This window comes from Cetorhinus maximus, chromosome 12 (genome assembly GCF_964194155.1).
Source record: "Cetorhinus maximus chromosome 12, sCetMax3.hap1.1, whole genome shotgun sequence".
Lineage (NCBI taxonomy): Eukaryota > Metazoa > Chordata > Chondrichthyes > Lamniformes > Cetorhinidae > Cetorhinus > Cetorhinus maximus.
The window spans coordinates 75,709,234-75,722,758 of NC_135890.1; the positions used below are offsets into that span (position 1 = coordinate 75,709,234).

The 13,525-nt window shown below is 42.8% G+C and overlaps 1 protein-coding gene across 1 annotated transcript in view; it reads right to left on the reverse strand.

Annotated features, from left to right (window-relative positions):
- lztr1 (leucine zipper like post translational regulator 1) overlaps positions 1-13,525 on the reverse strand; it is a 109,700-nt gene that overhangs the window by 20,882 nt on the left and 75,293 nt on the right. Inside the window, exons 14-17 of the mRNA XM_078553919.1 lie at positions 13,347-13,512; positions 8,828-8,997; positions 8,203-8,359; positions 2,480-2,606 (exon numbers count right to left, since the gene is read on the reverse strand). Of these exons, the coding sequence (XP_078410045.1) occupies positions 2,480-2,606; positions 8,203-8,359; positions 8,828-8,997; positions 13,347-13,512 (620 nt within the window). The remainder of the gene's footprint in view (positions 1-2,479; positions 2,607-8,202; positions 8,360-8,827; positions 8,998-13,346; positions 13,513-13,525) is intronic.

The following is a 13,525-nucleotide window of genomic DNA, read 5'->3' on the forward strand; positions in this document are numbered from 1 at the left end:
GAGGGGATAGTGTGGGAGAAAAGATCGAAATAGGCTAAAAGGTGGGGATAAAACAATGAATGGAAATAAATTTTAAAAATAATAATAGAAATAGGTGGGAAAAAATTATATATATATAAAAGTTAAAAGATATTTGAAAAAAAGGGGATCAAAAATGGGTGAGGATAGAGGAGAGAGTTCACGATCTGAAGTTGTTCAACTCAATGTTAAGTCCGGAAACTGCCTAATCGGAAGATGAGGTGCTGTTCCTCCAGTTTGTGTTGAGGTTCACTGGAACATTGCAGCAGGTCAAGGACAGACATGTGGGCATGAGAGCAGGGAAGTGTGTTGAAATGGCAAGCGACAGGAAGGTCTGGGTCATGCGGACAGACCGATGGTGTTCTGCAAAGCGGTCACCCACTCTGCGTTTGGTCTCTCCAATGTAGAGGAGACCGCATTGGGAGCAGCGAATGAAGCAGACCAAATTGAGGGAAGTGCAAGTGAAGCGCCCTTGGACGGTGAGGAGGGGGGAAGTAAAGGGGCAGGTGTTGCACCTTCTGCGATTGCATGGGAAGGTGCCATGGGAGAGGGTTGAGGTGTAGGGAATGATGGAGCAGTGGACCAGGGTGTCCTGGAGGGAATGGTCCCTACGGAATGCCGACAGGGGAGGTGAAGGGAAGATGTGTTTGGTGGTGGCATCATGCTGGAGTTGGCGGAGGATGATCCTTTGAATGCGGAGACTGGTGGGATGAAAAGTGAGGACAAGGGGGACCCTATCACGGTTCTGGGAGGGAGAGGAAGGTGTGGGGGCAGAGGCGTGGGAGATGGGTCGGACACGGTTGAGTGCCCTGTCAAATACTGTAGGTGAGAAACCTCAGTTAAGGGAGAAGGAAGACATGTCAGAAGCACTGTTTTGGAAAGTGGCATCATCGGAATAGATGCGACGGAGGCGAAGGAATGGGATGGAGTCCTTACAGGAAGCGGGGTGTGAGGAGTTGTAGTTGAGGTAGCTGTGGGAGTCGGTGGGCTTATAATGAATATTGGTGAACAGTCTATCACCAGAAATTGAGACAGAGAGGTCAAGGAAGGGAAGGGAAGGGAAGTGTCAGTGATGGACCATATGAAAGTGATGGAGGGGTGGAAATTGGAAGCAAAATTCATAAATTTTTCCAGGTCCAGACGAGAGCATGAAGCGGCACCGAAACAGTCATCGATGTATCAGAGGAAGAGTTGTGAGAGGGGGCCTGAGTAGGACTGAAACAAGGAATGTTCCACATACCCCATAAAGAGACAGGCATAACTGGAGCCCATGTGGGTACCTATAGCCACACCGTTTATTTGGAGGAAGTGAGACGAGTTTAAGGAGAAATTGTTCAGTGAGAAAACAAGTTCAGCCAGATGGAGGAGAGTGGTTCCAGTGAAGCCCAACGCAAACTGGAGGAATAGCACCTCATCTTCCGATTAGGCACTTCACAGCCTTCTGGACTTAACATTGAGTTCAACAACTTCAGATCATGAACTCTTTCCTCCATCCTCACCCCTTTTTGATCCCCTTTTTTCAAATATATTTTCATTTTTATATATATATTTTTTCCCACCTATTTCTATTATTATTTTTAAAATTTATTTCCATTCATTGTTTTATCCCCACCTTTTAGCCTATTTCAATCTTTTCTCCCACACCATCCCCTCCCCCACTCCACCCCCACTAGGGCCATCTATCACTTGCTCATCTGCTTTCTACTCTTAATGTCACCATTAGCACCTCCTTTAGCCAGTATCACCACCATAAACACCCCTTCGACCTTTTGTTTATGACATCTTTTGCAATCTCTCCTTTGCCTCCACCTATCACTGGCCCTCTATCTAGCTTCACATGCCCCATCCCCCTTAAACAGTATATATTTCACCACATTTCTACTTCTCTTTAGTTCTGAAGAAGAGTCATATGGACTCGAAATGTTAACTCTGTCTTTCTCTCCACAGTTGCTGTCAGACCTGCTGAGCTTTTCCAGCAATTCTTGTTTTTGTTTCAGATTTCCAGCATCCGCAGTATTTTGCTTTTATCTTTTCAAAAGGAGACAGATAGAGAAAAAGGAATATACCCAAGCAGTGACAATCTAACTACATCCATTTTAAGATTTGTATTTCTTCTGGAGATATGTGCTAGTTAAAACATTATGCTGCGCATGTCAGACACGCAGTACTGGATAAATTACAATAAAAAGCTGCTGCATAGTATAACAGGCAATCTTTGGCACCGTTAATTAAGTGTTTCATCTTTTCACATCCTTCTTTTCTCCAGGCTCTACTTTAGTGGCAACTGCAAGGGTTAAGTAAATTCAAAATATCCAAAAACAGGGTCAGAAAAATCAGAAACATAATTAAGACAGACCCAACCGCCTCAGCTCTGATCATCATTCAGCTGTTACCAAGAGAAAGTCCATTGGTTATCTGCAAAGCAATAGGTGGAAGAGTTAATGTTTCATTTGTTACTGACCTAGAGCGGGCAGCTAGGATTGCTTTGTGGGCTGGCCTGGGATGACCATCCAACAGCAGAGTTATATCACAGAATTCCATGCCTGCTCCTTCCAGATAGTTCTTCATATCCTGGACCAGAGAGGTGCCTGGCAGTAAAATTTAAAAAGATAATAAGTCAAAAGTAACATTTGCCCTGCTGGTGAATTATAATTAATAAAATAAAAAATACATCCTTTCAACTGAAAATAGGTTCAATAAATCACAAGCATTGAAGTTTACTGACATGCAATCGGAGAACAGTGAGACTAATACGTTACGTAGGTGGCTGTGTATAAGTAGGTCCTTCGAAAAAGACTTATACACTGAGTATAAAATGACACGGTTTATTGAATCAATTAATTCTACAAGGATATCTTTAGCCACAATCAAAACATTTAAAAAATGTCAAATTCATTGCCTTCAACATTCAACGCAAAGACTTAATCAAATTCATTCTGAGTCACTTTGGCATCATCGTAAGGATCCCACTTTGGATCAGATTTGACACTGACAGTTTCAGAACCATCTCAACACAACAAATCATTTTCCAATCCACAGAATTGGATATTCCACTTTTTTTGAATGATCTGATGACAGTTTGTGCATTAATAGCATCTCACGATTTGATGACAAAGCCACATAAAGTATCAAGTGGGGCAGCACGCATATTTCCACTCTTTCTGAAGGTATTTTCTCAACCATCCACCTATTCCATTTGGCATGAACATGATCCAAAGGTTGAACTATGGATGTTAGACCCCTGATATAACTGCAATTTGGGTGTTATTTCTTTGCAGGCACTCCTTGATCTCATTGTTTGTATAGGATCGGAACATGTCCCACACTAATAAGCTGCTTTCTTTGTGTACGTCACCGGAACATCTATTCCACACATTATTGATCCACAACCTCACTTCATCCACCTAACTATTGTCACGGACATGCACAAAAACTGCTGCAGTGAACTTGAGTTTGGCATGGTTTTGCTTTTGAAAATTACATAGGCTTTAATTTCATTCCGCCCACTATGCAGACTAGTACCACCATGAATTGTGTCTTTTCATGTCCTGTGGTTTTCACTAGAACTACTTTCAAACCTTCCCACTCAATGGTTCAGTTGCTGGGCATATCGAAATTTGTGGGCAGTTCATCCATGTTGCCAATTTGCCATAAAGGGCACTCATGTTTTTGCTGCTGTTTGATGATAAATCGCTGGAAACTAGCAATTTTGGCATTGAGATTTTTTTTGTTCTCTCTGAGCGATCTTGGTTTACTGCTGGAACGCTGCACATTTTTGCTCCATAATGCAACTACTACACTTGCTGTTGGTCTGAAATTTTTGCTGGACTCTGGGTTTGATTTGGCCCATTTAAGTGCGTATATATACATTGCATTTCTGGTGACGATGTAACCATTTTGACAATTTTCGAGGACATGCTTCTCCAGATCAGGCCAGTGGCTGGTTCCTGTTTTCATGGAGCATTTGGTCTTCGGCATCTTTTTTAGGGAGGATTCCTTCTTCTTTCATTCTCGTACCAGTTTTTCCACTAACACCGAACTGCGGCACAGTTACTTGGTGAGTTAGCAAAAGCTACGACTTTTAGCTCGAAACCAGCATTGTGCTTCATTCTTTTTGCCGGAAGACACATTTCTGTTCATCGTTTGCCACATGCCTCTACTCTGTATGGCCATTGTCATAAACTTCACCGCATCTTCTTTGCAATACAGCCTGTATCGCTAGCTTGATCCCATTTGCTGACTTATAAGCTGAGTAAAACATGCATTTTTGAGGTGAAAAATTGAGGTCAACTCCTAATGTGAGTATAGCATTTCTTTGGAGAAAACGGGGGGTCGACTTATATGCCAAGTATAGGCCTAGACATGAATTTTCGTGCTGAAAAATGGGGCTGTTTTATACACCGGGTCAACTTATACACTGCGATCTATGTTAGCATTTACAACACAGAAGCAGGCCATTCAGCGCAATAGGTCCTTGCCAGTGTTTATGCTCCACACAAGCCTCCTCCCACCCTACTTCATCTAACCAACAACATATCCTTCTATTCCCCCTCATGCGTACATCTGGCTTTCTCTTAAAAGCATCTATGCAATTCATCTCAACTACTCCTTACGGTAGTAAGTATCAGATTTTAACCACTTTGTAGGTAAGAACTTACTCCTGAATTTCCTATTGGATTTATTAGTGACTAACTTTTATGGCCCCGAGTTCTGGTCTCCCCAACTTGCAAGAAGAAACACCAAGGGCAGAATTTTGCCATTGGCGTGCTGGGGGCGGGGCCCGCTTGCCGTCGCATAAAATGACACGGGATGACATTGGGTGGAACCTCCGACGTCATCCTGCCCCATTTAAATTTTCAGGAAGGCGGGGGCGCAGCAAAATCAGCTGCGGGCCCGCTGACCTGTCAATGGCCAATTGAGGCCATTGACAGGATCATTTAAACAATTAAAGGACCTGCCTGTCCTACCTTAAGGTTGGCGGGCAGGCCAGGAGCTCCGGCGGCAAATAGAAAAAACATGAAACCTCATCCAGCGGCGGGATGAGGTTTCATGCGGGGTTTTAAACATTTTAATAAAGTTAATCTGCAAATTATGAACATGTCCCATCTCATGTGACATTGTCACATGAGGGGGACATGTTAGGGAATTTTCTTTTTCTATTTTTAACATTTTTCAAAGTGTAAGCGATCTCCCTGAGGCAGCACTTAGCCTTAGGGAGATGTGCGCTCTTTCGTGTGCATGCGCGAAAGAGCGCACTCTCGCTTTTGGGGAATCCCCCCGCCCACACAGGAAGCGCTATGCGCTTCCTGCCAGACATTATGCTGGGCGGGCCTTAATTGGCCCGCCCACGTAAAATGGCGGTGCGGCCCGCCTCGCTGACGGGGATTGGCTCCCCGCCTGCCGGAGATTGGGTCGGGCCCGCCCGCCCGACAGGCAGAACATTCTGCCCCTAGTCTTTGCTGTCCCTATCGAACTCTTATATTATCTTAAAGACCTCCATCAGCTCACCCCTCAGTCTTTACTTTGCTGGAGAAAAAAGCTTCAACCTATTCAATCTTTCCTGCTGGGTATAGTCTTAATTCTGGTATCTTCCTGGTGAATATTTTTTGCACCTTCTCCACTGCCTCTATATCCTTTTTATAATATGGAGACCAGAACTGTTCACAATACTCCAAGGGCTGAATTTTTCTCCCATCGGGGGAGAAGTTGATGGGCGCAGCGCCATTTTACGCGGGCGGGCCAATTAAGGCACGCCCAGTGTGACGTCCGCACGGAAGCGCTATGCACTCCCTGTGTGGTCGGGGGGTGGGGGGGGGGAATGTGCTCTTTCGCGCATGCGCACAAAAGAGCGAATGAGCGCACTCATCTCCCTGAGGCTAAGTGCTGCCTCAGGGAGGTCGGCTCTGCTCTCAAAAATATTAAAAATAGAGAAAAAAAAAATTCCCCGACATGTCCCCTCATGAGTTGGGACATGTCCATAATTTTTACAAAATCTTTATTTAAATTTTTAAAAGCCTACATGAAACCTCATCCCGTTCGTGGATGAGGTTTCATGTTTTTTCTAGTTCCCGCTGGGGCTCCTGGCCTGCCTGCCAACCTTTAATTACTTAATTGGCCCTGTCAATGGCCTCAATTGGCCATTGACAGGTCGGCGGGCACGCAGCTGATTTTGCTGCGCTCCCACCTTCCTGGAAATTTAAATCAGGCGCGGTGACGTCGGGAGTCCCCCCGACGTCATCGCGCGTCAATTTACGCGTCGGTGAGCGGGCCCCGCCCTGCTTGTCGACTCGTAAAATTCTGCCCCAAGTATGGTCGAACCAAGGTACGTCCACATAATTTCTCTGCTTTTGAATTCTATCCCTCTAGAAATGAACCCTAGTGCTTTGCTTGCTTTTTCTTTATTAAATGGCCCTATTAACCTGCATCGCAACTTTAAATGATTTGAGTATTTGTAGTCTCAGATTCGTCTGCTTTTCTAACCCATTTATCCCCTTATTTTCCAAGGAATTTGGGGCCTCATACTCCCGACCAAAATGTATCATGTCTGACTTTTCTATATTGAAGCTTATTTTCCAATTACACAACCAATTTGCAAGTTTACTAATGTCTTCCGGTATTTTATCTCAGTCCCCCTCTGCATTAACTACACCCCCCTGCAGCATGGGGTTCTCTGCAAATTTTGAAATTGTACGTCTGATTCCCGAATACAAATAGCTTATGTAGATGGCAAACAACCATGCCTAAGGATAGCCACTTCCTGCCTTTTGCCAGTCTGAGTAACTATCTTTAAACCTACTCTGTTTTCTGTTTTGTAGTCAACTTCTTATCCATTCTGCTACTTGTCCAGACTCCACATGTCAACTTAACCATGTGTCTATTATTCAGTACCTTATCAAAGACGTTTTTAAGTCGACTGCAGTACCTGTGTTCACCTATTCTGTTACTAATTCAAAGAATTCAATAAGGTTGGTCAAACATGACCTTCCCTTTTGAAATTTGTGCCCAGGACTCTGTAATATTTTAATTTCTAGATGTTCTTCTACTACATCTTGTAGTAAAGGTTCTTCTTTCCTCTATCATTGACATTAAGCTAATTGATCTATAGTTCCCTGGATTTGTTCTATCTCCCTCTTTAAACATAGGAATCACATTAGCCATCTTCCAGTCCTCTGGCACAACTCCCTTTTGCAATGAATTTTTAAATATATGTAATAGTGCATAGGGAAGTCTTGTGGTGTAGTGGTAGCGTCCCTACCTCAGGGCCAGAAGCTCTGGGTTCAAGTCTCACTTCAGGACTTGATGCCATGGAAGGTGGGTCCATAACGTGGTCAAATAGGTTGATTATCAGTCTATAAGTCCTTCCAATATTGCTGATGGCAGGCAGTAAGAGTGGGAGAGTTTCCTGGTCAGCCATATTGTAGAAGGCAATGGCAAACCACTGCAGTACTTTTCCAAGCATAATCATGGGCCAATCTAGTCAACACTTTCCTGGGGCATGGTACCTGAAGGAGGAGGAAGAGTGCATCTCCTGACTCACCCCTAAGTTTTAGTGTGGACACAATCAATCCAGATCAAGAGTTTTATCATTTTCTTTCTCTAATGGTTGAATATTCTGCTGCACCTCTCAGATGTCAGCATAAAAAGACCAATAACAGTTCTATATGGTAAAGGAGTAGTTGTTTTTCTGTTAGGGTGCCTAACTTTGAGCTGAGGCATTTTCCTTTTGCTTTCACTCACCACAATCAGTGCAAGTGGTTAAAACATTTTCTGGACCAAATGGAGCCAGATTCAAGCTTCATCGCTCCTGGATCGCTGCATTGCATCCCATCAGCTTGTGGGTCCAAGCCTCAGCCTCCCCCAACCACAAATCTCCCATTTTCTCCCAGTTTTGCTTTTTCTATCCCAAACAAGAGTGGTCAAGCTAGTGCCTTAGCCAAGTTCTTCCAACCTACACAGAGTTTCTGATGTTGACCAGACCTTCAGGAAGAAATATTGAGAAGTAACTCCCCACAGAGAGAAACAATTGACGTGATATCAGTTGCAGAAGGTATTAATCAAGCTTGGGAATATATAATACATCTTTACAAAGAGAAAATGGTAAAAAAAAATTAAGAAAAGTGCATTTGCTTTGAACTAGTACAAGAAAGTATTGCGTATAAGAAATGTTCATTTCACACAAATTACCTATATCAACAGGCTGATCGGAATGTACCCGTGTTGGGGGCTGGTGCTTTCTTCTCACAATCTCCACAATTAAGCAGGGGGATAGATGCTCAAACTCTTTGGTCATTATCACTTGGTTAAAGTGCGACTCTTTCACCACAAAATTTAGACAGTATTCCTGAAACAAAGAAGACATTAAAAACACTCCCACTTCTCCAAAATGGAATAATTCTTGAAAGAATTTAGTGTACGTGCCCTAAGCACCACTTCCTGTCACTTCAAAAGCTGCCTCATAACTACCAACTGCAAAAACAGAACTGCTTGAGAAGACGCATGCTGCTCATCCCAGGGAAGTGAAATCAGTGTTAGGGAATGGGACGCCTCTCTACTTTTGGCACCAAATGCTAACATCAAGCAGTCTCTGATTCAGCTGCAAAGTTAATCACTATGCTGGGAACAGCTTGCTCAAAAGCTAATTAATTAAACAGCGATGGTGTTAACCTCTCTGCTGGATAAAGTAGCTCAAATAATATGCAATATGGCGGGTGGACAGGTTAGCTCCCTGTGATAGGAACAGTGAGATTGTAAATGGCGTTCTTATATAAAGCCATTTGGTCACTTTGTCCTCACCGCATGGCACACATACCTTTAGTTGGTCCAGCTGTAATTTGTTGGCATTCTCACACACAGTGAGCACATTCTGAAGGTCAACTGAGGCCTCGATGTACTGTAAGCACAGCTGTTCTAGTCGAGCCAGGTGAAAGCTCAGGGCAAGCTTGTAAACATCCATTATTAGCAAGACATCCTGCACATGACCTACATGACGTAAGAAAACATGGTCTAATTATTTCAGCTATAAAAATACAATAGTAAAATTTCTGTTATCCGGCACTCCACTAACTGGAATTCTATATTAACTGGAATTCTGGGGTTGAGTCTGTGTTTTGATTGGAGATGTCAAACTCACTGGTTATAGTTATTGGCGGCCTGTCCTCGCTCTGGTCTCAGCCTCCCACTGCTCTGCAGCACCATCTCCCCTCAGTGCCACTCACTCAATTTCTGCGCTCCCATACCACTCGAAACCTCAACATCTGTGTGATTATCCTGGAGCTTTCTCATTGGATGAAAACATGGAAGTCACCTTATATCTCAGATATCCAGCATATTTGATTGACCGGCACCTCCCATTCCTGGAGTGTACCAGATAACAGAGACTTCCCTGTATTCAGGAATTAGACATGGTGTTAATCCATGCAGTACCTGATCTGGGAGTGCTTTATGTTGACAGGAAAGAAAAAACTGGAAAATTTGCATTTTCCGTCACCACTGCTCTTAATGATGAGCAGAACATTTACCTAATTTTCTTTCAAAATATTAAAAGTAAAAAGTACTTTTGGCATGTGATAAACGGGCAGGAAGCTATAGTATTATGTACTATAAGATACATAACCCATTACGTACACGGGAAAAGACCCACAGAAATGGGAATGTTTAAAACAGAGATGTAAATAAGCCATATTTACCTGAAACGTACACAGGGGCAGGTTCTCACCCTGGCATTTCATTCAGATTCATTTTTATTCCTCATTCTCAGGGTGTGGGCTTTGCCGGCAATTTATTGCCCAGAAAAGGTGGTGCTGGGCCTTCCTGACTGCCATATGGTTTAATGCAACTGAGAAGCTTACTCAGCCACTTTAAAGGGCAGTTAAAATCCAACCACCTTGGTGTGTGACTGGAATTACATATAGGTCAAACCGCCAAGAACAGCAGGTTTCCTTTCCTAAGAGGACATCAGTGAACCAGTTGAGTTTTCACTATATATATATATGTAAATTTTAAAAAATGTATATAAACAATATATACAATATTATATGTATATATAATGCATGCATACATACATACACACACACACACACATACACACACCAGTTTCAAATTCTCAAACTGCCTTTGTGGAATTTGAATTCATAATTAATTTACTATTAGTAGTGACAGAACCAATACCACACATACCAATAGAAACCATGAGTATAAGCAAAAAACAAATTTAAGAGCGTTGGGAAAATTGCTCTACTGTGAGTCTTCTAATTCAATTTACACACATTGTGCAATGCCACAGGAGATCCACAATTTTAAAATAATGTTCTAGCTAGGTCCTAAGTTCTGAGTTCTCTCTCTACACCTCTCCACTTTGCTTTCTTCCTTTAAGGCGTTCTTTCAACCAGACTTTTGGTCAGCTAACCCTAATATCTCCTTACTTAGCTCGATGTTATATTTTGCTGCAAGTAGGTATGGACGATCTGAGGAGTTATGCAATCCTCAGCGAACATACAATTTATTGAGGTTTGATAAGGGTAGTGTCACTGACATGATGCACATGGATTTCCTAAAGGCATTTGATAAAGTGCACATAGAGGCTTGTCAGCAAAGTTAAAGCAATGGAATAAAAGAGATAGTGGCAGCACTGATATGAAGTTGGCTGAGTGATAGGAAACAGAGTAGTAGTGAATGTTTCTTTTTGGATTGGAGAAAGGTACATAGTCGGGTTCCCCAGGAGTCAATATTAGGACCACTGCTTTTCTTGATCTATATTAACGCCCTTAACTTGGTTGCACAGAGCATAATTTCAAAATTTGCAGATGACACAAAACTTGGAAGCACTGTAAACTGTGAGGAGGATAGTGGTAAACTTCAAGAGGACATAGACAAGCTTGTGGAATGGGCAGACACATGACAGATGAAATTTAAATGTAGAGAAGTATTAAGTAATATATTTTGGTTAGAAGAATGCAGAGTGGCCATTTAAAATAAGGGATACAATTCTAAAGTGGGTGCAGGAATAGAGGGACCTGGGGAGTATGTGTTTACAAATCGTTGAAGGTGACAGGGCAAGTTGAGAAAGAGGTTAATAAGACCTAGAAAGAGACAATGAGTACAAAAGCAAGGAAGTTATGGTGAATCTTTATAGCACAATGTGTAGAATTTTATGTCCCATGGCTGGTGCGCGCCTGACCTGATTGGGCATAAAATCGCGCGAGATGATGTTGGGCGAGTGTTCCGATGTCATCGCGCACTCGTGTGATATTTCGCTTGGCGGGTGCGCAGAAGTCAGAAGTGCGCCCGCTGACAATTAAGAGGGCAATTAAGCCTATTATCGGCACATTTGTCTCCAATTTTTTGTTGCCTGTCCTACGTTACAGTTGGTGGATGGGTGAATCAGCCAGGTGGCCTTTGCATTTTTCATCAAACTTCATCCAAGGACGGAATGAAATTTCCGTGATGAAATAAAATAAAAATAAACATCTGTGGGCAGCATTTTTATCAGCTATATTTTCAGGTGATTGATTGTGATGCATGGACATTTTTTTTCAGCTTTTAAAACCTTTATTTAAGTTTTTTCAGGTTTCTAGTTCTCTGAGGCAGCTGTCTGCCTTCAGGGAGCTCTCTCACAGTGCTCACCTGTGCCTGGGAAACGTCATTGCCCACCCTCCTCCTGCTGCCACCCCAGCAGCACTGAGCTTTTCAGCGTGCATTTCACGCTGGCTTGGCATTAATTGGCCAGCCAGCATGAAATCGCGGCCGGGGTCCAATTGCAGTTGGGGGTCCGTTCATTGGGCGAGCCCTCCAAAGGTAAAATTCAGGCCAATGATTCAGCCTCAACTGGAGTATTTTGGGACCATACTTGAGCAAGTGAGTCCGGGGGGTGTAGGGGTCGGGCGGAGTGTGGAATGTGAAGGCATTAGAGAGGATACAGTAAAGGTTTACAACAATGGTTCCAGGGGTGAAAGACTTGGGTGACGTGGATAGCTGGGGTTGTTCTCCTTAGAGAATTGAAGGTTTTAAAGGATATTTGACAAAGGTGTTCAAAACCATGAGGGGTCTGGGCTGAATAACAGAGAAACTCTTCCCATTGACGGAAGGGTTGAGAGCCTGAGGACACTGATTTAAGGCGAATGGCAAAAGAACCAACGGCAACACGAGGAAAAACTTATTTACGCAATGAGTGAGTGGTTAGGATCTTGAATGCAACTACGGGGGCAGGTACAATCACTGCTTTCAAAAGGAAATTGGCTAATTATCTGAATTAAAGAAATTTGCAGCTAAAAGGTGAGGGAGTGGGACTAACTAAATTGCCCTTGCAGAGAGCCGGCACAGACACTATGGACCTAATGGCCTCTTTCTGTGCTGTAACCATCCTATGGTTTTAATTAGCGTTCAACATGGAGGAGCACTGATTCGTTGGCTGAGTGCAGGTTGTAGATGGCAATCAGCACGAGGTTTCCTTGCCCATGTTTGACTTGAGACTTCAGTGGGTCAGGAGTCAATGTTGTGGACTCCCAGGGCCACTCCCTCCAAAATGTGCTGTCACCTCTGGTGGGTCTGTCCTGTGGTGCAACAAGACATACCTAGGGATGGTAATGGAGGAATCTTGGACGTTGGTTGTAAATATAAAGTTGTTGTTGTTTTGATACTTGTGTTCAGTGCTCAGCTCAAAAACAGTAAGATTATTAAACAATATCCAGCATCATTTAGAAGTACAAAACATGAAATGGGCAACAGCTGGACATATGTCAGTCATTTACCATATACAATCATAGGCCAGGTTAGAGTTACATCCTATTTAAATAAGATTAAAGAAAATAATGTTTAAATAAAATAAGATATCAGGGAAAACCACAAAAATGTATTCTCGGAGCTTTCCTTGGAATATATTCTTTGTCAGATTTATTTCACAGGCATGTGCCAACTCAGCCCAGTTCCTGAGTGTTACTTAATCATTCAAGGAATTTACATTATTGAAACATGGTGGAAGATTTAAGCAAGTCAAACTGACAGCTTTTCCACATTTACAAGAATCCAACCATCAAAGGATTAGCATAAGCAGAAAAACGCTGGCAATACCCAGCAAGCCAGGCAGCATTATAATGGCACTTGCTTACTGCATATATAATATACAGTTTATTCATAAAAATGGAAGGAAAAAGTTTGAGAAATTCTGTGGATAAAGGGTCAATTCTGAATTCCAGAGATTAGAAAGGAATACGCAGAGTTCCCTTCATTCCCTGCAAAATATTTGAAATTAAGCAGGCAGAGGGGTTTAGTTATTAAAAATTTAAAATAGGATTTAGAGGGATTTCATTTAGCAGCAATAAATTAAACATTACCCTTTCGTGGGTACTTGATTTTGTCTGTGTAGAGAAACTGCATCAGGATCTCAAATGGTTGTGCCTCAGCTTCACGGATCACCACCTCCAACTGAAGCAATGAACTTGTTGGTTTCAGGTTAGTGCCTGCTATTTCTTCTCCAACTGCGGTCTCCTGCTTGGCTTTCTGATGGCCAGGA